We start from the raw sequence: 24,280 nt of genomic DNA, 5'->3' as shown, positions 1-24,280 counted from the left end.
GATACGCACTTGGCATCCTCCTGTCTACTAACAAGTACTTAGGAAAGAATTGCCTCCCATCTATTTTGGTAGCTTACTAGCCTACCAATCAGCCACAATCATCATTTCATTGTACTGTACATGGAGTTGGTATTTTCCAGTCAGCTTCTGGCTCATTGGGAATGTTCAAAAAATACTGAGCTTGATTATCTTTGGATAGGAAGGAAAGAAAGCCTACCTTTAGCTCTTGTCTCCTAGCCATGGTTCTTGGATTTAGAAACTCTCTCAAACAAGAACCAATTTTCTGACTTAACTTGGTGGAACCAGACCAACTAGGCTAAATCTACTTCTATTCAGAATCATTAAAAAACTGAGAAAGATTCTGACATTTCTGAAAAACATGCTCTCCCTCCCTGAGTGAACCCTTTGGGAAGTGTGTAGGAGCTGTTGGTATACTCTTTTTTGAACTCTGAGAATAAATATTATTGTTAGGAGTATGGATTTGGGAGTGAGATAGACCTAGTTTTGCCTGAGTCCTGGCTCTCTTCATTATGACTTGTGTGACTTTTTAAAATATCTGTGAACCTCAGTTTCATCATCTATAAAATGGGAATAAAAATAATTCCTACTTGGAAGAATCAAGTAAGAAAATGTTGACTTGAGGGGTTTGGCACAAGTCAATAATAAATGATGGCTATCATCATCTGATTTTTGTCACCACTGTTAAGCGCAGAATTCCTAGATTGGCTCCTGAGAGTAAAGGTCTCAGATACTGGTGGTGGAGGTGGGAGAAATCCTAAAAGACAGGGACTCTCTCAGGATAGGGTGAGGGCCAGTGTGGAGGGCTGTTCCAGTCCTGCTCGGTGACACTAGGAGCTCCACAGAGGAACCTCACCAGCTGTCGGAGGGAGAGAGGGGAGACTTGGTAAGGCCCTTCCCCCTCATTTCCCTTGAAGACAACCTCAGTACTTCCTCTTTAAATATGGGGGTTCCTGTGTGTTTGAAGTTAGATATAATCTGAAATGCATATGGTATTTTCCATCATTTCAAATTCTAATAATGCAGTTTATCCAAATGAAGGGTATTGCTGTCATACATGACTCAGGAATATAATAATTATCAGGTAGTGGTTTAGTATGATACCCTTTACAAAGATACATGCTGAATATGCCTGTGAAGTTTAATTTTTAACAAATAAGGTTGATAGCCCTAGCTGGTTTGGCTCAGTGGATAGAGAGTCAGCCTGTGGACTGCAGGGTCCCAGGTTCAATTCCAGTCAAGGGCACATGCCCGGGTTGCGGGCTCGATACCCAGTAGGGGGCATGCAGGAGGCAGCCAACTGATGATTCTCTCTCATCATTGATGTTTCTATCTCTCTCCCCCTCTCCCTTCCTCTCTGAAATCAATAAAAAAAATTTTTTTAAAAAATTAGGTTGATAATGTGCTTACTTGCCTGTCTAAAGTGAAACTGTCTGAATCTTCCAAATAAATACTTTATAGATACTGAAATTTCAGGGAGGATGGGACTGACGGTTAGCCCTTACTGTTGGCCCCTTCCTTATGTGTTCGGGAGTATGCATATATATTTATGTTTTGTTCCCTCTGAACTTTCCTGTGAATTGAGTCTCTCCATCCAGAATATCAAGTTCTGCTGTCCCCATTTCCAGTGATGGTTTGCAATGCAAATCATCGGGGCTGGTGACACACAGTACCATCACCATGGTAACCAAATGAAGACACGTTCACTGGACTTCCTCAGCAAAGGAGTTTTCAGCCCTGCATTCAGGGCTGATGCCACTGCCAACAGGTCAAAGGGCATTGAAGAAAAAGCAGAAGGGTTCACAGAAATAAAAACGCAGCTGGAACTCTTGTACTCTTTCCCCCCACACACTTCCCCTGAGTCCAGTTCCTCATAACTCCAACCACTTCTAACTACTTTCTCACGGCTTCCTTTCTTCAGAGGGCTGGGTAGAGAGAATCACTAAATGTCTCTATCCTCCACTTGACCATGGACTTTGGCGAGCAGACTGTCCTGGCTTTCCATGACTAACATTTAAATAAGAGCAGATGGAAACCTGGGCCACAGTGCTGTGGTCACAAGGACTTTTTAGTGTTCCCAGCTGTGATGCTCAAGGAAGCAGGAAGGTATCCAACTTCTCTCCAGAGACCTTTGAGAACAAGCTGCAAGGGCCACTGCTCTGCGGAGACACTTTTGTTCTACTTTGGTAACTCTCATAACGTGTTTGTTTGTTTCCCAGCCTGTGGGGGAGGGGATAGGAGTTCTCTGTTCTCATTTTCTCTTGGTTGGAATGAAAGGGCAGCTCTGACATGTTCTGAAAGCATTTTACCTGCTGCTGTGTGACCGGGTGATTCCCGGGAAGAAAGACCATTAGCAAGAAGGTAAGCATCTAATTGGCGTGGATTCTGGCCTGGATGGTTTCTGCACCCCATGGCTCCCTGGGTGACTGCCATTAACACGGGAAGATCTGAAACACAGGGAATGGGAAGGTCTAGGCTCACAACTGTTAGCAGAGTATTTCCCCTTCATTGTAACTACTGCAAGCAGGTTTCTGAGGTGAGGTGCAGAAATTGTATTTTTCTTTTCATAACTATTCTTTGTAGTTTGGGACGTTTGTGTCCTGTTCACCGGTAACTTTTCCCCTTAAAATCTGAGGGAAATTCAATTGTGGAAATCTAATCGTTAAGATGGAGTGAAAGAGTTAAACTCTTTGGTTATTAACCAATCAGTGAATTCACTGAATATAAAAACTGAGCTTGAGGTGCTGGGGCCATGTGGGATTTTTTGGTACAGGTGGAACCTGCTATTGAAGTGACAAGTCCTTTTGAAAGAGTAGAAAAAAAGGATTCAGGAATAGGCTTACCAGATAAATAAGACACACCAGTTACATTTGAATTTTAGAAGAACAGCAATGTTTTTGGTATAAATATGTGTGTTTTAAGAAAATAAATGAACATCCACTTTTATCACTATAAAAGCACTCTAATTTTCTATTGAAAAATCACCTAATTATCATTGTCTTATTATACCATATTAGGAAGTGATTTAATACCGGGGCTAAAACCTTAAGATCATAAGCGAGTTCAGAGTTCAATGGTACTTGCCTCATAATGTTAACATGAGGCTTCTTCTTAGTTTCCCAACTAGATATTGAAATTGATTATGATCAGGATTTTATGTAGGATTCATGCCTGGTTGACAGTTAAGATGCCTGACTGCTGCCTGAAGAGCCTTGCTCAGAGCTTCTTTAGCAATGTCCCCATGTGGATGTCCTGCGTGCTGAGAGATACTGACCTCCTTGTCTCTGGAGGCTGCACCTTAGGGCCAGGCTGAAAGAACCCAGGACTGGTCACTTCCCAGATCAGGCTCCTCCAGGACTCTAGAGGGCGCCCAAGGGGAGCTGGGTGCAGAGGTGCTCGGAGTGTCCCAAACACTGGAAAGCACTGCTCACCTTCTGAGAGCATGGTCCAGGCGTGGTGGGACTCTGCACAGTCACAGGTGATCTCTGTATACTTCCAAGGTAAATCAGGCACGTTCATGAATGTTTTAGGAAGAAGACAAATGATACAGAGAAAATGAGCATTTTTTCCCTTACAATATTTGTAATTTTACCGCAGAGTACAAAAGAAAATATTTTAAAGAGTCTATTTGTCTTTCATGACACTGACATCTTTAAACCAGAACACGTTAGTCACCTTGTAAAATGTCCCTCAATTTGGACTTATTAGATAATTCTTTATGATTGGATACAGCTTATGCATTTTGGGGTAGGAATGGCTCAGAAACAAGGAGGCATCCTTCTCAGTGCATCATGTTAGGAGGAACACACTGTCGTATGTCCCACCCGAGATGTGAATACGGACACTTGGTTAAGATGTTATCTGCTGAATCTCTCCACTGCGAAGTTACTCTTTTCCCCTCCATGTTTCTTAAGGTGGGTGACATCTCTGATGTCAGAGGAGTAAAAAATAGTGCCGTTGGAAAGGGGACTTAGGCATAGTAGCTGGCTTAAATCTTGATTTCTTCTCCTCACTACCAGATATATTTCTTTGTGTTCTTGGACAGAACCATCAAGATCCTTTGCTATTGGACTGAAATACGATGTAATTTTTTATTGTATGACAATATATTTTTAAACTTCAGATTTGCACACCTGAAGATCTTAAAGTGAATTGCTTGACCCATCATTATTTGTTTATTTTTTAAAATTTATTAAATTTATTGGGGCGACATAGGATAATACAATTATATAGGTATCAAGTGTACAATCCTATAATATCTGCATACTGTATTGTGTGTTCATCACCCCAAGTTAAGTCTCCTTTGATCATTATATTTCCCTTTTACCCTCTTCTATCTCCCTCCACCCCTTTCCCTCTGGTAATTACCATACTGTTGTCTGTGTCTATGCGTTGTTCTGTCTTTGTTTAATCCCTTCACCTTTTTAAACCAATCTCCAACCCCTTACCCTGACCACTCATTTTCTAAAGGTATTAGGAAGGGTATATGAAAGGGATGTGTAATAGAGCTCAACTAAAAGTATTTTGAAGAGAAATCACCATCTGCATTGGTCAGGGTTCTCCAGAGAAATTAAATAGAATCTATCCATATCCATATCCATATCCATATCCATATCCATATCCATATCCATATCCATATCCATATCCATATCCATCTATTATATCTATCTCTATCTCTAATCTATATCCATATCATCTATATCTATAGAAAGAGGGAGAAAGACAGAGAGAAAGGGGGAGAGATATAAATATATCTATCTATTTATTTGTCTATAGATTTATTATAAGGAAGTTGTTCACACAATTATGAGACATGAGCAGTTTCATGATCTGCCATCTGCAAGCTGGAGACCCAGGAAAGCTGGTGGTATAGTTCTAGTGTGAGTCCCGAGCTTGAGAACCAGTTTTAAAGAACCAGGTGTAAATCCCAGTTCCAGAGCATGGAGAGACTGACATCCCAACTCACTCAGAGAGGCAGAGCAAAGGGAATTTTCCCTTCACCTTGTTCTTCTGTTCAGGCCTCGACAAGTTGAATGATGCCCATACACAGGGTGAGCAATCTGTGTTACTCAGGCTACTGAGTCAAACGCTACTCTCTTCTGGAAACACCATCAGAGACACACCCAGAAACAATGAATAGCCAGATATCTGGGCACCCCGTAGCCCAGTCAAGTGGATACATAAAATTAATCATCACACCGTCAGTTAAGATGACTTGTGATTTCAGTAAGCTAACACTGAAGAACATCTGTTTAATTGTTGCAAAACCACTACTTAATAGCCCTTGGGTGAAATTTATGCTATAATTGCTCACATGCATTTTAATCCCCTTATCTGGAACGTTTGCCTACCCATTATCTCATCTTCAGGAGCCGGAGCCAATACTTCCCCTTCCAAGAAGCCTTTTTTATGCCCCTGAATGAACATTTTCCTCCTTTAATATTTGAGAACAGTTGTTTTGTACTTCTCCCAAAATGCATATTATATTCTGCTTCAACATATATAGTTAATAAGTACTATTTCTTATAACCAACTGTAAGCTCCTCAAAGTTGCTTTGTACACAGTAGATAGTAAACTATTAAATTAAGTTGAATTAGTAGATATTATGGAGCACAGGTACCTAATGCACTTTTGTGAGCAACTACTAGTACACAGTATAGTGCCTGACATGATAGAAACTACAAAGATAAGTAAGTTGCAATTCCCACCCACAGAGAGCAAAGACAGAGTCCAGGGTCAGAAGTAATCATTCATTCATTAAACAGTTGTTGCTGATTACCTATTATTATTCATGTCCTAGACTATGTACCATGGATACAAAAATGCATAAGGCACGGTCCTGGTCCCCAAGGAGTTCCTTTAGTTGAGTGGGAAAGGCAGAAGTATAAATAAACCACTCGACTGTGAAGAATTCTACAATAAGGGTTACACAGGTTGCTGTGAGTGCCAGAAGAGGCTAAGGTGGGAGTAGAGATGGGTAAGGAGGAAAAGTTCCATAGAGTAAGTTCTCTTTGAACTCAATGAAATGGGATTCAGTAAAGAAAAGGGCAGTGCTGCTAGGGTCATCTGTACCCCATGGGATCAGCGAGGAGGGCGCGTTTGAGAACAAGTAGTTCTGTGTATCGGGAACATGGTGTGCATGAAGAGCTTGGATTGCAATGATGTGGGAATGGGGGGCCAAAGGAGATCATAGATATGAACATCCTTTCATTCTCCCTCTAGGATGAGGCGAGGCAAATGTTGAGAAGACACGAGTAGAAATGAGGAGAAAAGAGGGATTCATTGAGAAAGAAAAATTACTTTAAAGTTGGAAAGGGATTGAAACAGGGATAGCAGTCAATAAATCAGTTGATCCAACCTTACCAGTCTTGAAGGCATTTCAAGTATCTAGGAAGCTATATTATGCTTCTTGAATTAATCATTGTTTGCTTACTTTCACCCACAAAAGATGAAAACTCGAAGTCCAAGAGAACTGACTTTGGGTTCCAACTTGGGCACAACTGCCTTGCCTTTTAATCCAGCTTGCTCCTAAATGGCAGGAGTGAGCACCCTTCACATATTTCATGGTGGGAGGAAGCCACCCACAGAGCAAGTCATCGCAGACTGCTTGTTCCTCCCAGCAGAGTGTTGACAGAACACTCTCTTCCCCAGGATCTGCCTCTACTTCACTGAATCACTCGGAAATCTTTGCAAGTGTTTGTGGGCTTTGATACTTGGATAGGGAGGAAGAGCAGAAGGCCATTCCTGGCTTGGTTTTGTGGCTTGAGTTACTGAGTGGTCTTCCAAAGCCATGAGTAACAGGAACAAAGTTGTATTCTTCTCACTTTTATAGTTTTGATGAACATAGCTTTAAAATCTTTTTAAAATTTGAGCTGTGAACTGCATTGGTCAAATATTAAGCAGCCTATGTGGTGGCTAGAAATAGAATAATAAACTTATGGAGTTATCTCATGTCATCTAATTTTCTCATATAGTGAAAGAGAAAAGTACATTCCAAGACAACTTAAAACTTCATGCTCAATGTCATGCAACCAATTAGCTATTTGTTGATTAATGAAAATCAATTTCTTTTTTGTTTCTCTGGTAATGAATTAAGATCTTTTTAGCACTTAAAAGGCACATAAGAGAAGGTTAAAAAAAATATTTACTCAAATAGTTTTGGTTGAAATGGCAGAAGTGGGCATCAAGTGATTATTCAAAAAATCTTGCTTCAAAGTAGAGGTAGAAATATATATATTTGAGTATATATGTATGAAATCTTTAATGATTTTATAACCAAACTAGAGGCCCGGTGCACAAATTCATGCACGGGTGGGGTTCCTTGGCCTGGCCGGTGATTGGGACGATCAGGGCAGGCCAGCCACGGGGAGGGACCGCAGGAGGTTGGCTGAGGGAACACACTGACCACCAGGGGGCAGTTCCTGTGTTGAGCATCTGCCCCCTGATGGTCAGTGTGTATCATAGCTATCGGCCAGTTGTCCAGTCGTAACGGTCACTTATACTTTTATATATATATATATGCTTTGATATTTTTTGATTCCTTGTTGGCATTCATTTAAACAGTCATTCACTTAATAAGCATACATTGAGTACCTTTTCCATACAATTATAATATGAGAGGTAGGATCTTGGTCCTGAATAAAATCTCAGTGTGATTAAACAGAAGTGTAAACACAGACTTACAAAACAACGTGAGAATACTTTACTAGTGGTTTACACTGAACCATGGGATTACAGAGGAGAAATTAAAGCCACACTAATATAAGGAGAGCATGTAGATAGAGAGGATAAGAGAGGGCTGAGGACTGAGATATAAAACATTCAAAATTTAGAGGTTAGAAAGAGAAACCAGGAAAATGCTTTGAGTGAGATAGGAGGAAGTCTGGATGAGTGTGGTATTACAAAACAAATGAAAAGATTATTTCCCTTAAGATAAAGTGGTCAACTCCATCAAATGCTGCTGAAAATTATAAAAGGATAAGAACTGATAGTTGATCATTGGCATACTGATTTGAGTGTGTTATAAAGAGAATTGGGAGGTGTGGATGGTGCTGTTAATCAGAGCCTTTTGCAGTGATCTAAGCAACATGATGAGTTCTGATATACATCAGGTTGATGGTCATGGAAGTGGTTGGTCTGAGATATAGTATTATTATTAAAGGTCCTGCACCTCTTTTTAAAAAATGGCTTGACCTGAAAGGATTGGAGAAATCAAGGAAGACTCAGAAGTTCTTGGCCTAAAGAGCAGTATCATTTATTGAGATGAGAAATGCTGGCATAGGATAGGTATGGTGGTGTTGGGGAGGTGGGGGAGAGGGTTCAAGTAGAAGTCAAAGAAAGAATAAAGAATTGAGTGTGGCATGTATAAGCTAAAGATGTCTATAGGCATCTATAGAGATGGCAAATAACTTCAGAAGCTTCAGAAGGGGCTCAGGGACCCTGTTCTGAAGCTCTGGACCAGATTTGAACATCTGAACTTGGGAATCACCATCTGTTTAATAGAGAACTAGAGTAGGAGTTAAAGATTAAGGGGGTCAATGGAGCACTATTTTAAGATGGGAAATATTATAGCATGTTGAAAGCTGAAGAGAATGATCCAGTGTGTGTGTGTATGGGGGGCGGGGGGCGGGGGTGAGATGGTGCCCAAGTATAGTTTGTAAGTAAAATAGAAGGGATGCTTGAAATTGGGGTTTTGGAAGGTGTTCACTGATAGTGATGAAGTTTGACCATGGGAATCAGTAGAGGGAAAGATTGTTGGAAGTGGGCAGATTATTGAACTGAGAAGTTAGATATTGTTGGGTCATCTAGATGGATAATTAAATCTTCCAGAAAGATAACAGAAAAACCATTTTATAATTTTCAGTAAATGAGGCAAATGTCCTAGATGCAGATGCCTACATAGTCTGATGTATGTGCTTCAGAGAATGAAGGGAACAACGTCTGCAAGCAGCTATGATGGACATGGACGAAATTTATACCGTCTCTAAGACTATGGTCCCAATTCAATGGGCGATCAAAGAAAAAGCCACATCTTGAGAGAGTGACAGAGGAAGTGATGCCCACGTTTCAATTAGAGGAAGGCGGTAACGGGATGTTCAGTGAAGAGCTCAGGAGAAAAGGGATTTGGAAGGTGACAGTATGTGAATCCCAGAGGACTCGGGGGTTGGAAGAGTCTGGGAAGGGGGGAATACTGGACCAGCTGAGGCAGTGTTCACTGCCATATGAGCATGGCTGTAGGGCATGATGGGGTTAGTCCTATGGTCTCCTGAGGTAAGAAGTGTGAATCAAGTCTCTTAGGACTCGTTGTTTAGTTAGTTTATGGAGGGAGATGAATGGTATTGGGCTCATAGTAATCATCTTTTCAAGAGCAGGAGGGGTTCTGGAGGCTTCCTTTTAAAACTTCTATGAGTGGTGTTATAGCTGGGGAAGGGGGTGGGTCTTCCTGGAGCACATGGCTCTATTCAGACTTCTGTTACGTCCTGCCCCTGGGGAAGTCACTGTATATGGAGGATGGAGGGGGGCAAGGCAAGCTGGACACCGTTTGAGATTTTATGAAGGCTTGAGCAGAGGCTTTGGCACTGAGGATCTGCGGTGGGGACATAAAGGTGCTGAGATCCCTATGGACTCAGAACGCCTTGGGGATGTTCTTCCATTATGCTGTTTTCTTCTTGACCAAGGGGTCCTTCAGAAGTGGTGGCCAGGCTAGAGCTTCAGCCTATCATTGTCACCTTGAAATTTAATTGATAGTCGATGGAATTTCCAGACTTTGATATGAGCCTCTAATCGTCTCAGGGAAATCTGTGTCCTCATGGTTGCAGAAATATCTTATTCTCACATTCTCCAAATATTTCAACTTCTCAATTACCTAAACTAAGTGATCTCAAAATACCCAGGTTATCCAAACACTAAGAGTGTCAAATGTATCTCCTATGAGAAAAACTATTGCATTAATTGGTGATTCTTCTCCTTTACTTGACAGTTCTTGGCATTACAATGACAGGAGGCAACACAGAGAAGAGAGGGAAAGGGGGAAATGAAAATTGACCAATATGGGCATTGATTCTTTTGTAGACATTTTTCATTAAATTTTCCCAAAACCCTATGGAATGGTTATTTCATACTCATTACAGAGATGAAGAAGTAGATGATCAGAGATGTTTGAAAATTTCCCCAAGGAGATGTCAGGGAAGCAGCAGAGCTGAGATTAAAATCTGGAATTACCTGACCTGAAAGCACTTGTGCTTTTAACCACATAAAAACCAAGAATACTGGCTACGACAACTGGATGTTTCTCTCCCAAATAACCAAGCAGTCAACTAATAGTTACAGACTCTTCCCCCTGGGCAAAGAGCTGTGCTGGGATCTATGGGGACATGGCGACAAAGATAGAAAGCACTGCCCCTATTTTCCAGTATGAACAACCTCATTGGCAACCTGTTTGCATAGAGGTGCAAAACGTTAGCTCCAGAGGACAGGAATGGAATCATCGTCGCTGCTTTAAGCATCAAAGCACCAAGTTCTGTGATTTCGCTGTGGGCCGAAGGCTTCACAGTGAAAAGGAGTGTGGTTGGTTCAGTTCACTCAAGTGAAAGCATACACGATGTAAAATTAATGTGACAAAGCCATTCTTCCTCATTTTGATTCTTTTTAAATTTTCAGAACCTTGATAACGTTTTAATACATTGCTTTTATGTCTTTTCAATACATTGCTTGTTGGTTTTGTTGTTTTTACAAAATTGTTATTAGTGCATATATAGTTTTGCATTCTCTCTTTTTAATGAAATATGATAAGAAATTTCCCACATTAATGGGAGTTCTTTGTACACATAAGGATTAATGACGTAGTAATCAGGGTAGAAATAATCTGGAGAGAAGGGGCTGCACAGGGGGCAGGGTCCAGGATGAGGATTCACGTTTGGTTCCAAATGTCCTGAGGACAGAGCGGTTAACCAGAGGGATCACCAGAGGCCACGTGCCATCACGTCCACTCTGCCAGTCCGTGGGCAGTTCTGGGCTGCCACCTGCTCTGTGTCCCTTTCCAAAGGGCTGCTCTGGGGTCACGCCATGGAAGCCAGAGGAAGGGCATTCAAGCATCGGAGACTCTGTTTCCAGAAGCAGACTTGTTTACCAAGTGTGAAGGCACCCACTGAGTTAGAGGCAACAAAGAGGGTTTTTTTACAAACTGGCCCCTGACCTTTGCCTTTAACAAGAATTTCTGCTTTTCCCACAGGCTTTTTCCTGCTAAAAGCCAAGTCCAACTGAGCTGGCAGGGAGCTACCCTCATGGCCGTGCAAGCCCAGTGGCTGAGAACAAATCCGCCACTGTGGAACGCAAGTCTGGGGACCCACCGATAAAGCTGCACTTGTATCTAAACCTTTGATGGTTTTTAGTGTTATATTTGAAAAAAGTGGTGGCCAGGTTAAAATTTGACACGCTAGTCCGGAAGCAGTGATTTGAGGACTGTCAGCTGCTAGGCAGCTCCTGCTCCCACTACAGAGCAAATCTCTCCTCCTACATAGGAGCTGACTTCCAGCCCAGGCTAGTGAAAGAGCAAGATTATTCTGGGGTTTTATTTTTCCATGATGTGTTATACCTTTACTCAAACCCCAATTCTCTATTGAATCTGATATTTTGTGAATGTTGTTTAGTGTGATTTTGGAGTTTTTCCTTCTGGTGACATTTGCACTGTCAGAGTTGATGCTCTGATTATCATTCACATGCACAAGATGCACGACATTGCCAAAGAGAACTGTCTTTCCTCCAAAGACCCGAAGCTTATGCAAAATTAAGTAATTGAAAATTAAACACAGTTTCTAAAGGTTGTTTTTGTCTGCTGTTATGAATTCTAGTGTACCAAGCAATTCTATAAAGGTTAGAAATATAATCTAATCTGTGTTAGTTTTGTCCTGTATCATCATTGAAATTTTTATAAGCACTTATCTTCCCCCAGAGTATATTCCTAGTTAACTTTCTGATGGCTAAAATGCTCACTGCTAGTATATATATTAACTGTCCACCTGTTGCTCAAATTTTTAACTAATTGAAATTTCCTATGATTGCTATTTTTACACAAAATGAATAGTCATCACAATTGTCATTAATTTTTGCAGTAATTTATTATTGCAACAATAATGGTATATTTATACTCCCAAGGAATGATAGAATTTTAATAGATGAAACATATAAGGAGACTCTTAGTGCCAGTTTCACCTAGAATGCTCACCTATACTTAGAATATTTAGATGCTTACAATAAACCTGAATGATGTGCCTTGTTGAAACATTGATTAGAAATGGTGGTCTGCAAGTCATGTGATCAGGAGTTATGCCTAAGTTTAGGGATGCAAGACATGCTGCTAAAGTGGGTATTTGACTACTTGGTCATTTCTCTAAGCTTAAAGAATAATCTAATGCAAATTCAAGTAGATGACATGCAAGGATTTAGTCAGAAAGAGTGGTTTTGAACCCTAGCTTTGCTATTTGATTTTATACATATTTACTTAGCACCTACTATGTGCTGAGAATTCAGCCATGTATGTACTACAGACACATCAGTGGGTTAGAGGGAGGCATTGTTCTCAATATGCCGATAGTCTCGGGAGTTTAAACAATTTCCACAGCTGCTCTAAGCTTCTGTCTCCTTCTCTTGCTGTTCGAGCCTCATAAATGTCAAATTAAGTAATTGGAGCAGCCTACCTCTCTTGTGCCGTGTGCATAATATATTTACCAGTATTCGAATTGTCCCAAACACCCTTTAGAGTAGATAATACAGCTTCAGAGTCTTGGGAACGTGCTTGGAGTTCAAGGCCTGGATTTGAATCCTGGTGCCTGTGTGGCTTTGGATTTGCAACTTAACCTCTCTGTTCTTCAATTTACTATAAAATTGTGACAAATTCCTTCATTAACAATTAGATTAAATAATATATGCAGAGAACTCAGCATGGAATCTAGCACATAAGAAGCACTGCACTGAGGTTAACAGTTGTTAACATTCATACCATTTATCCGCCATTAAAATTAAGGAAATGAAGAAGGGTTATATTATTTACACAAGGCCAAACAACAAGTGGCCAGGCTGATCTGTTGCCAAAGTCTTCATTTATTTTTTAATATTTCAGCTCTTCTTTTTTTGTTAATTCTTACTTGAGGATATTTTCCCATTGATTTTTAGAGAGGGAAAGATAGAAATATCAATGTGAGAGCAATACATCGATTGGTTGCCTGTTGCAGGAGCCCCAACCAGGGCACAGGCCAGGGAGGAGCCAGCAACCAAGGTAGGTGCCCTTGACCAGAATCGAACCTAGAACCCTTTGGTCCACAGGTCAATGATCTATCCACTGAGCCAAACCAGCTAGGGCTTTAAAAATGTTTTTTAAAGATATAACAGTTGGATAGATTTGAAGGCTGCCTATTATGTTAATCAGTGCCTTTAAGCTTCCTCTGTGGCTGGGTGTAGCCACTTGGCCAACTTCTTTGCTCACTGACCACATCCCTGACAGCCAGCTTGAATCCACGAGGGTGTGGATGTGGCCTGGTGATGGGTGAGGCCACATTAGTCCCTGGTCTCCAGCTGCCTCTCCACTGAGAGGGGACCATTTCTCTGCATTGAAACACAGAACTTGGCTTGTGGGTGATCCAAGCTACCAAAGATCGTGACCTGGGTCTACTCGTTGGACTGTGAGCATCTTGGCCTTTGCCCTCTCCTTGAGCCAAGCCCAAAAGCTGACCCATTGTGTCTGGTTTGTGTTGCTTTGAGATCAGTGTGCCAAATGATGATGATGGAGAAGTCACATGGATCTGACAGCCCTCGAGGAGGCCAGGAGAGGAGCCGGAGAGGCATCCTGCGGTCCACCAAGAGGGCCTGGGCTCCCCTGGAAGAGCAGCCGCCTCCAGGCTCTGAGGAGGAAGGCCAGAGTCTCCCCACGCCCTCGCTAGGTGAGGACCGGCCCTCGGGGTGTCTGAAACTGCCCTTCTGTGGGTGGTGAGGGATGTGGGGGCTTTGGGCTGGGGGCACATAATTTCAGAGCATGGACTTGGCTTTGAAGATACCAGCATTCCTGGCATGATGCCAGAAACTTCTATGAAATGGGGACTTCTGACGTCCCCTACAGACACTCAAAGACCTTGATGGAAACAGTCCAACTAAAGAATGAACTCGGCTTCTTTCCCAGTCCAATGTGCCTCCATACTAAGCCCCCCAGAACACCAGAGCTGTGTGGAGTCTGTGTCAGAGACATGAGGCTTTATTTTAACCAAAGGCTTTTATTTGCTGGGTTTTACATGAGGCATTAATAATCATTTAACAGCTTAAAGAGTAATAAGGAAGGAAACACTTCTGCCTCTACTATAATGTAACTGATGGTTTTTCTTTTTAAAATATTTTTATTGATTTCAGAGAAGAAGGGAGAGGAAGAGAAAGATAGAAACATCAATGATGAGAGAGAATCATTGATAGGCTGCCTCCTGCACACACCCCCACTGGGGATCGAGCCGGCCTGTGCCCTGACTGGGAATCGAACCATGACCTCCTGGTTCATAGGTCGATGCTCAACCACTGAGCCACACCAGCCAGGCTGGTTTTTCTTCTTTGTTCACCACCGTTCACACTACCTCAACTGAAGAATAAACACCTCCCTGTCCCACTGGCCTTTTTGGTTCACCAGACACCTTGTGAGGGGGTAATTCAGCTCCCTCTTTGACGGTTTCAAGTCCAAGAAAGTCAGCTCAGAGTAGCCTGGAGCCCATAATAGGAAACGCTGCCTTTGCATCCTCTCCTTTCTGCCTGGTGACCCTTTGTTGTGCGGGGATAAAGATCCACCTTAAAAGGCTGGTGCCTTTTTAACACAGGGTGCCTTTGGCAATCCTGGGATTCTAGTGCAATTTGTCCCTGGAATGAATGCAAATTTGGTTTCTAACCTGGCAGAGAATGCCTTGCAAATAAACATCCCTGGCTAGCTGCCTTAGGTAAATGTCCCGATTCAATCCGGAGGGGCTCCCGGGTGATTTCCATCCAACAAGAGAAAGACAAAAGTCTCATGTGCTTGTTCACCCTTTGCATTCATGCCAGGTAATTGCAGCACGATTCCAACATCTCTTGCTCTTGGTGATTTCTTTTTTTCCCCTTTTATGTTTTGGGTTTTATTTTTTTTAAGTTGCAGTTTTTGGCAAGTTCATCCTTCATTTCCAGGAAAGGATGATTACAGAAAACATGAATATGCTTATAGAAACATGGACCTAAATATGTAGGAAGTGGGGCTACGGGGTGGTGGCTGAATGATGAAATAGAGTCTTTTTAACTGGCTGTGCTCTGACTGTTTCTTTCTCATTTGTAGACGGTTCCAAACAAGAAAGTATTCAGCGGTGGCTGGACTCTGGGTCCTTGTAAGTGTGTGTTTGTGCCCTTGTACATTTATCTCGCAAAGATCCATGAAAACAATGAGTAACCCTGCTGGGGTGAGGGGTGACCTATAGGGATTTTCATCTTATCTGTGTGCTTGATAGGTTACTCTATTATTGCACAAGTTATGTGTCAGTTTAAAAGTATAAAACGGGGTACTCCTTCAGCCCCTGGCTTCTCATGGTTTCCCGAACGTCCTCTGGTAATAAAGCCTAGCTCTGCATTTGCTCTCATCTATTTAATTACAGAGCAATTTGGTCTAACTTATTTACACACACTGTTTGATTCACAATACTTTTGTTTCTTACAGTGTCTCTGTAGATGAAAACTTTCAGCAAGTCACCGACCACACAGGTAAGACAAGAGGCCCCAGCAGCAGTCAGGGTATGTGAACCCTGGTAGGAGCTGTATTGACATGTCTGTGCAAATAACTCTTCTTAAAATGAGAATTGTCAGAGGTTCCTAGAAATAGAACCGATTTCAACAACCATCCGGTGCCGTCACTTTGTTTAATATTCAGGACTGAGGCTCAGGAACGCCAGGGGATTACCCAGCAGCAGGTGGGGGCTGGAAACCAGGACTCTTGCCATCACATTAGCTCAAGTTCTAGCCGAAATTCACTGGGTTCTATGAAGATGTTTTGCAAGAATGTAATTATGGAAATGAAATTGTTTCGTTTCTCCTCACTGTCTATTGTATTTTTCTTTCTAAATCTAGTTTCTTTCTCTTCTTTGGTCTCAAAATGATGCATTTGTTCTCAAAAAAACAAATGACTGTAATCTCTAGCAAACGATGCAAGCATGTATTTCTGAGGCAGAACATGTAGCGCCCTTGTTACGCAGAGGTTTGATATGAGCATTATAAAAAGAAAAAGACATTTAATTACAAGTTGCACAGTTTCCATCTTCAGTAAATGAAATACTGTATTTCATAGAATCAAAGACCCCTTGATAGTAAAATGCACTCACACTTTAAGTTCCACTCAATGGAAAGTAAAACAATAATCCCTGGCAATTATAAATGAAATGCAGTACTGACTGTATGCATGTTAGAATGTGAAAAAAAGTGTGTTTTTAAATTGATGAAATGCCATAAATAATGTAGTAAAAATGGCATAAATTAGGAGTTTAATGATTAGAGGAAACAATTTTTAGTCAAATTGTTCCTTACTTGGCTGGTTTTAATTAGTTCACTTTTTTCACTGCCTTTAACTTAAGATGATGGTTGGCTACAAACCAGTTTAAATTTGGAATTTTTTTAAACTTGAAAAGCTAGATAAATTCATTGAAATTTTCTTCTTTGCCAAGTTTATTTTTTTAATGGATTTTTTTTAAGAGAGAGAGGAAGAGGAAGTGAAGGAGAGAGCGAGAGAGCACAATATTAGTTTGTTATTCCACTTATATCTGCATTCATTGGTTGCTTCTTGTATGTTACCTGACTGGGGTCAAACCCACAACCTTGGCCTATTGCAGTGGTTCTCAACCTTCTGGCCATTTAAATACAGTTCCTCATGTTGTGACCCAACCATAAAATTATTTTCGTTGCTACTTCATAACTGTAATTTTGCTACTGTTATGAATCATAATGTAAATATCTGATATGCAGGATGGTCTTAGGCGACCCCTGTGAAAGGGTCATTTGACCGCCAAAGGGATCACGACCCACAGGTTGAGAACTGCTAGCCTATTGGGATGATGCTTTAACCAGCTGAGCTACACAGCCAGGGCAACAGATATATATATATATATTCCATGATGGAAAAATCTCTGGAGATGTTTGCCAATAAATTGAAATTAAGTACCTCTGTTCATCATAGATCAGACTCAAGGAAAGGCAAGAACTTAAGAAATACAGCCAGCATTTCACATCCCCCGACGTTTCATCTCCCCAGGTCATGGCAGGACGCATGGCACCAGTTCTGGGGTTGTCAATCACTGTATTAAAAACTTCAGTTCCCCCAAATTAAACACACCTCATGGCCCTTCCTCCTCTGAATCAAGTCAGTGACCTGAAAGGGCTCAGACATGAGGGGAAGACCTGGAGGAGAGGAGGGATATTGGAAGGGTTGTGAGAACAGAAATGCAGTTTCAATTTGCCAGGTCCTTCATCTTCAGCGAGGTTTCTAATAATAATGGACTAGCTCCCTGCAGGTTTAATTGAGCCTTCGGGTTTACGAGGCCTTTCTCATCTATCACATTTTCAACTCAGTGACCTGTGTGGTCGCCCGGCTGGTGTTCATTTGTGATTTACAGGTGAAGGATCTGGGGCACGGGGTGGTCAAGTGCAGATTTCTGGTCCCAGCTGGTTAGTGGCAGGTGGGGACGCTTGAGGTCCGGCAGTCTGTTAGCCACTCTGTTAGCCCCTCTGTGCAGGCACTGGCCGTGGTGAGATGGACACACACTGAATTCAGGGAAGCCAGGAGCTGCACTGGGGAGTGTGGAAGCCGGAACAGTCCCAGAAATGGGGGACCTGAGGGTCGTGCTGAGTGTGGCAGGGAGAAACCTGTGGTGAAATGAAAAGGAACTGAAGAGACAGAAAAGTAGCCACTCTGGAGGGAGAAGCCTGTGAAAACTCTCACAACCCTCGTACGATGCTGAGAGGCGCACTAGTTCCTAGGGCAGCCATAACCATTACCACAAACTAGGTGGCTTGAAAGGAGATTTATTCTCTCCTGGTTCTGAAGGCTGGAAGTCTGAAATCACAGTGTCAGCAAGGTCATGCTCTCTCTGGAGGTTTAGGGAAGAGCTCCTTCCAGCCTCTTTCTGTCTTTATGCAGCTCCTGTCCTCCCTGGGCATTCCTTGGCTGTGGCTGCATCACCCCATTCTCTGGCCCGCGTTCGCGTGGCTGTCTTTTTCCCTGTGGATCTTCTCTTCTTTTAAGGACCCCAGTCTTTGGATGTAGGATTCGGGGCCCACCCTAATCCACCATTGTCTCCCCTTTACTAGTTACACCCTCAAAGCCCCTATTTCCAAGTAAAGGACACGTTCTGAAATGAAATCTCCGATACAGAAATAAAATCGGGGTGATTCCCACTACAAGTGGGAATCGTTCTGAGGCTGGTTTCCCTCCATGGCCATGTCTGGGACTTGATTCACTGAAGTAGCAACAAGATCCAGGTGCCTGCCCATCTTCCAGGCCACCCAGTACCTCCCATAGGGAGCAGTCCCGTGGGCCTCCAGGGGGGACCATTTGCAGTTATTGGACTTCATGTGGAAAGAAGTATTTACCAAATACTTCTCCATATACTTCTTTGGAAAGTAAAAGGGAGCAGCTAATTAAAAGGACAGCTGGAAGAAAAGGTGGAGACAAAGGGAATGTTCTTTTCCGAGACTAGGAGCTATTTCAGGAGGTGTGTTAGATGGTGGGAATGATACGGTGGCCCGAGATGTCCTGAGGTGGGTGTGGCGCCTTCTCCTGGGGCAGTCCGTAAAGCCTGGACCTCCGGGGCCTCTTCTCTTGGGGCTTTGAGGTCTCTGCCACTGAAACGTTGCTTACCTAAGCTCACTAACTGATAGAAATTGCTTGGGTTTCTCCTTCTGACAGATACCTTCCCTTGATCCTTCTTTAGCCGCCAGTGATGCTTGCGTCTTGAGTCTCACAAAAGCACTTCACAAATGATGGTCTCTCACCAGTTTGCCCTGTCTTGTGACAAATATTAGGGCATCTTAGCTGAGTGGCCTGACTCTTGTCTTTAAGTATCTCCAATACATCATCAGCTCAGGGCACATGGATGACTTACAGGGAAGAGCCACATGGGCATCCTTCAACTTCTTACTCCTTTTCTTCTCCGAGAAGCAGGGCTCCAAGTGCAGGTTAACTCCTCTTAGTGGTCACCAACTGCACAAGTGAACAAATTTGATTCTCAGTTTGGGCCTAGAGAGGATCCACAGACCTTTCTATACCCACAAACATCTAGGACATTCAGATGGTCCTTGGAGTGAACGTGATGCTAAATGGACCATGGTCCTAGATGGTAAGGTCCCTCTTCTCAGGCTGATGACTCATTCTTAACCTGGGATTCCAGATTAAAGCTGTACATAAGAAAGGCTGGAGAGAGGACCTAGAGAGAGGGCAAACCCATCCCCACCACTAGAAAACAAATTGAACATCAGCCCTCACTCTGAGAGTGCATTGTCATGATGCTACAAGGACAGATGCGTACACCAAATGCATGTGTTAGGGTTATACCAGGTGTACTTGTTCAACAACTGAGCATAACTGTGAGTGGAAGCACGAGCACTAACTCCCACAGCACAGAGATAGTGTCTGTTGAAGACCTGCTGGGCGCTGTGGATTATTTAATGGGTGGTTAATTCATCTGTCCTTTTTACTATTCAGATATTTCTTCTCCAATACCCAAGGAAGTCCCTGGTGAGTAAACTCATCTCTTTCCAGAAGGAATTGATTAAACAATAAGAACTTACAGAATCAAATTCTAAATTTTATGGTCTCTATTATAAGAAAAGGTCCAAGTAAATCCAATTAAGCATAATAGATGTCCCCTTAATCTTATCAAAAGAAAGCATTCAGAGCAAAGAACTGTGCCAGGCCGTGAGAACAAAGATGTAGAATCTATGGTTCCTGCTCTCAAGAATGTCACTCAGACTTTCCAGGGCCATCATAATCTGAATGTAACCTATACCAATGTTCTAAAAGATTTTCTAGTCTTGCCTGCTCTCATTCCATCACTAGTTCTTTTTCTTTTCTTTTTTTTACATTTTATTGATTTTTTACAAAGAGGAAGGGAGAAGGATAGAGTTAGAAACATCAATGAAAATGAGAGAGAAACATCGATCAGCTGCCTCCTGCACACTCCCTACTGGGGATGTGCCCGCAACCAAGGTACATGCCCTTGACTGGAATTGAACCTGGGACCCTTGAGTCTGCAGGCCGACGCTCTATTCACTGAGCCAAACTGGTTAGGGCTAGTTCTTTTTCTTTAGTCATCCAATTCCTCCTGTATTAACATCTTTCCTGTTCTGTTCACCCCTTGCCCTTCTTTTGAGTCCTGACTCAAGTTCCATATTCTTGACAAGGCCCTTCCTGACATCTGCACTAAGAGACTCATCAGTTTTCTAGACACCAGTCATATCCACTATGGATTCTATTCATATGGCACATGGTCTGTGCTGCCTCAAATTATTAGGGCTATGATCGGCCTCACTAACAAAATTGTAGATGCCCCTGAGGCAGGAATCCCCTTCTAACACTCCTGATTTCTCCAGAGCTAATCAACCAAAGGATCTTAGTACAACTGGCCCATGATGAAGATGATGTAGTCAGATTGGGAAATCTTCAAAGGAGAGGTGAGACGTAAGCTAGTCAATCAAAGAGAGATGCGGTTTGGGGAAAAAACAAAGAGGCAAAGCAAGACAGTGTCAATTGGTGGAAGCAAAGGGAGCTTGGGCAAAGTCATAGAATGAGAAGAAAGTTAAATATGTACAGGAATGCATATAAAAGGTGGTCAGACTAGGAACTGGTTTCAGGCTGAGAAGCAAAGGTAGAAAGGTTCCTGTTAAATAGGGTATTTCAGGTTATAAATGCCTTAATATCCAGAAAGAGGGGATCCCACTTGATGTCTTAGGAGAGGGGTGGCAAAGAAGTGTCATCTCAGGTTCCAGTCAAAGGACAGGCTGTGTTCAGTCGATTTTAAAGCCCTACCTTTGTTCACCTGAGTAGAGGGTCCTGAGTCACAAGTGCCAGATGCCATAGGTGCCGCGCCAGGGTATCGCAGCAGGCCTGGTACACATTGGCCTTCTCAATTGCAGTGAGCTGTGAATGGTTTCTGAGAAGGGCAGCGACAGATTCCAGTGTGTATCCTGGCAATGGGAGGAAGGTACACACTTCGGGATGAGGCGATTGTGACCTCCACTTGGGGTGGGTGTCAGCAATGGAGTAGAGAGGATGGGTCAACACCACCAGCAAAATAAACAGGTATGTGGGTGAAGAAGAGCCCAGTCATTACAACCGGCTTTAAGGTTTTGAGCATGAGTGTCAGGGAGAATGAAGAGACTCTTTTTTTGTAAGGATACAGATTAATAATTCATCAAATGAGACAAACCCTGCTGGCTGCCTCTTCTAAGGTTCTTGGTCATGCAGGAGTTAAGTGTGCAGAAAGCTGCAGATTGCTATTATTTTAGAGCCCTGTGAAAATGTAATTTGATTAGTCTATTGGACGATATTCCAAAGAACCAAATGTCTTCCATGAATCAGTCAGAAATGCTTAGGAAAACCAAAATAAAAAATGCTTTCTAAGCCAATGGAGGTGCTAATTAGTGCCTTCTGCATATCTCACTCCATCTTCCCCAGCCATACACTCTGCAGGGTTAAGCGTGGTGTCTGCTGCTTCAGATGGCAGGAGTCCACCTAGCAGTGGGCAGGGTGGCTGGAGACTCAGGTCTCCAAGAAGGAATAAGAACTGGATCTTAACCCACGCAGTGGGACACACTGAGTAGGGCAGGGCATGTTTTTTCTTGCTTTAATTCTCCTCCAAATCAACCCTTACAAAACTTGGGAATAGTAGGACCTTAATATTTTCTTCAATATTTATTCTCCAATGCATTTATAAAGTCAAATCTTATCTTTCTAAAGGGTATCTTGGAAGGGGAAAATATTAGAGAAAATATTAAAACTCAGCAACTAGAGAAATGAGTGAGGAATGAAGGAGGCCCTCGCCAGCAGGGCTTTGTGGTGAATACAGACACAGCCGTAAGGGTCCCATCTTCTCCCTGGGCGAGCCTGGTGCATGCAGAAGCTTGAGAAAGTCCAGGGCAACAGGAGCGGTTGGTTTGCTCCACCTGGCATTCCTTGGGTGTCAAATTCTTGCTGTGACAGATTCAAATGCTTCCCGGAGCCGGGCAGGTAACCACTATTGGACCAAGCAGGCAGAACAGAGAGCAGAGAATCACAGAGCACATGGCTGCCAACAGACCACTGCCCTGAGGAGGCTTGGGTCACAGTTGCTGGATTGCCTGAGTTTTCAGGCAATTCTAGGAATCCCATGCCAGTGAGACCTGGGCCGCCCGCTTATGCCTCTCGGTTCAGGTTCAGGTTCAGGTTCAGGTTCAGGTTCATTATTGAAAACAGGCAACCTGGCCCTATGAGCCCATCCTCAGGCTCCAGAAAGTTTATCTTACACACTGGCAAAGTAGAGAAAAACAAAAATAAAACAACCGCCACCATAACTAAATACCCTGACAGACAAGGAATAATAACTCCACACTTCTCTCTCCAAGACTCTCAACTACCAGGCGGAAGTGTTGGAAAGATTGGTCGCTGCTTCCCAGGACCCAGGGAGCACGGAAATGTAAAAGGAAATGGATTGATGAACCAAATTCATTTTTAATAATTTTATTATAATTTTTAAGACAGGCTTAGTTTGTGAATTTCTTTTAAAAATCATATTGATTTTTCTCTGGTTTGGTTTTCCCCAAAATCTAAGCCTGGCAGCAGAGGGCTGATGTATGTGAATTAGATGGAGAGAGACATTTGTGTCATTTCAAATAAGATCAAGAAGACAGTGGATAAGGAATCTCACAAGAGATATAAAGCTGTATCTGTGTGTCAGTGAGGATGGGGTTCAGGTGAGGGGTTCAGACACCCCAACTGCCCCTCTGGGTCAGTGATGGCTGGGCCTTATGGGGAGCTGTAAGGTGGAAGGAGAGAAGGCCCTTTCTCCAACGGGTATTAAAATTGTGTAAGGCTTTCAATATGCGTCGTCAGATCAGAAAACTAACTCCCCTTATGACCTAGTTGGCTCCACTTTGCACATTTCCTGGAAAACATGTTGCCTTTAGGGGATCCTTTTCCTCTTCGGGGCTCCCCTTGGTTTCCCGGCAAGCAGATTGCTTCTGAAGATGGATGGCAGGGCTGTGGGGTGTGGTCCACGGAGTGTGGCTCGAGAATCTCATGAAGATGCCCGGGGTGCAGGGCTGCCCATTTCTCTGAATGGCTGGGTTTCCCGTGGGGCCAGGGTGTTGGAAATTGCAGCAAGGCTGAGCGAACTCTTCTCACCAGTATCTGAAAATGGTCATTTCCTCTCTGACCGTCTGAGCCATTCACTGTGGCCACAGCGCCAGCCTGGCCTGGATCACACATCCATTCGCACGTCCGAGGAAATCCAGAGCAATGGCAGGCAACTGGGAAAGGCCGAGGACGGGCGAGAGAGGCGTCCTAGCAGGACACGCAGAACCACGGAATGGCTTAGGGGAGAAGAGGCGCTCAGAAACTCCAGAGTTCTGTGGACGAGCTAGCCAGGCTCACAGGGAGCTTGCCTTCGGGAGTTCCCTGCACAGCAGTAGGTGGAGGTGGTCGTGGCGGGAATGGAGCCAGGGAGAAATAGAAAAAAAAAAAATTGCTTAAAATAGACAAATATTTATTTTACCTTCCATTTTGGGCAACGTCTCTAATTTATTATGGCATCAAGTCATTACAATATGACTGTCAGAAATTAGACTGTGCTTGCATCTATGACATGGTTAATAAAGTGGCAAATAGGCTTTCTCTCGTGTGACAACTTCAATCAGTGGGTAATGGCTTTATGGTCTGAGAAGCTCTGAGAGTGAGTTGAGTTCAGGGAGTGAACGCTGCAGTGGATTAGCAGTGCCTGCCGAGGTGAGAGACTTGGCACTGAACAAATGGTGTTTCTCAAACTCTGGGTCTTGGAGGTGCCTCACAGGACCCAGAAAAAGTGGATGGACAACTCCATCAGGACAGCTCCCTTTGACCCCTGTAAACTAAAAGGTGTCCCAAAATTCACGCAAGAAGTAATTTTGATAGAAAACACAGGTTTATAATGAAAAATTGTAAATTTTTTATTGAATCATAAAGTATACAGTATAGGGTTATGTATGGAATAGCATATC

At 42.9% G+C, this 24,280-nt stretch overlaps 1 protein-coding gene across 2 annotated transcripts in view; it reads left to right on the top strand.

The window, feature by feature from the left end:
- The first annotated feature begins 2,357 nt into the window (after positions 1–2,357).
- CCDC129 (coiled-coil domain containing 129) overlaps positions 2,358–24,280 on the top strand; it is a 62,973-nt gene continuing 41,050 nt past the window's right edge. Inside the window, exons 1-4 of one of the 2 annotated variants that reach the window (XM_005862993.2) lie at positions 2,358–2,379; positions 13,775–13,953; positions 15,351–15,399; positions 15,726–15,769. In XM_005862993.2, coding sequence (XP_005863055.2) covers positions 13,788–13,953; positions 15,351–15,399; positions 15,726–15,769 — 259 coding nt within the window. In that variant the 5' untranslated portion in view covers positions 2,358–2,379; positions 13,775–13,787. Of the gene's footprint in view, positions 2,380–13,774; positions 13,954–15,049; positions 15,086–15,350; positions 15,400–15,725; positions 15,770–24,280 lie in introns of those variants that run through there. The other variant, XM_014536986.1, reaches the window with a different exon arrangement.

The sequence above is a fragment of the Myotis brandtii genome, unplaced genomic scaffold (assembly GCF_000412655.1).
Source record: "Myotis brandtii unplaced genomic scaffold, ASM41265v1 scaffold17, whole genome shotgun sequence".
In the NCBI taxonomy this organism is placed as follows: Eukaryota; Metazoa; Chordata; class Mammalia; order Chiroptera; family Vespertilionidae; genus Myotis; species Myotis brandtii.
This window is presented reverse-complemented; position numbering and strand designations above follow the sequence as displayed.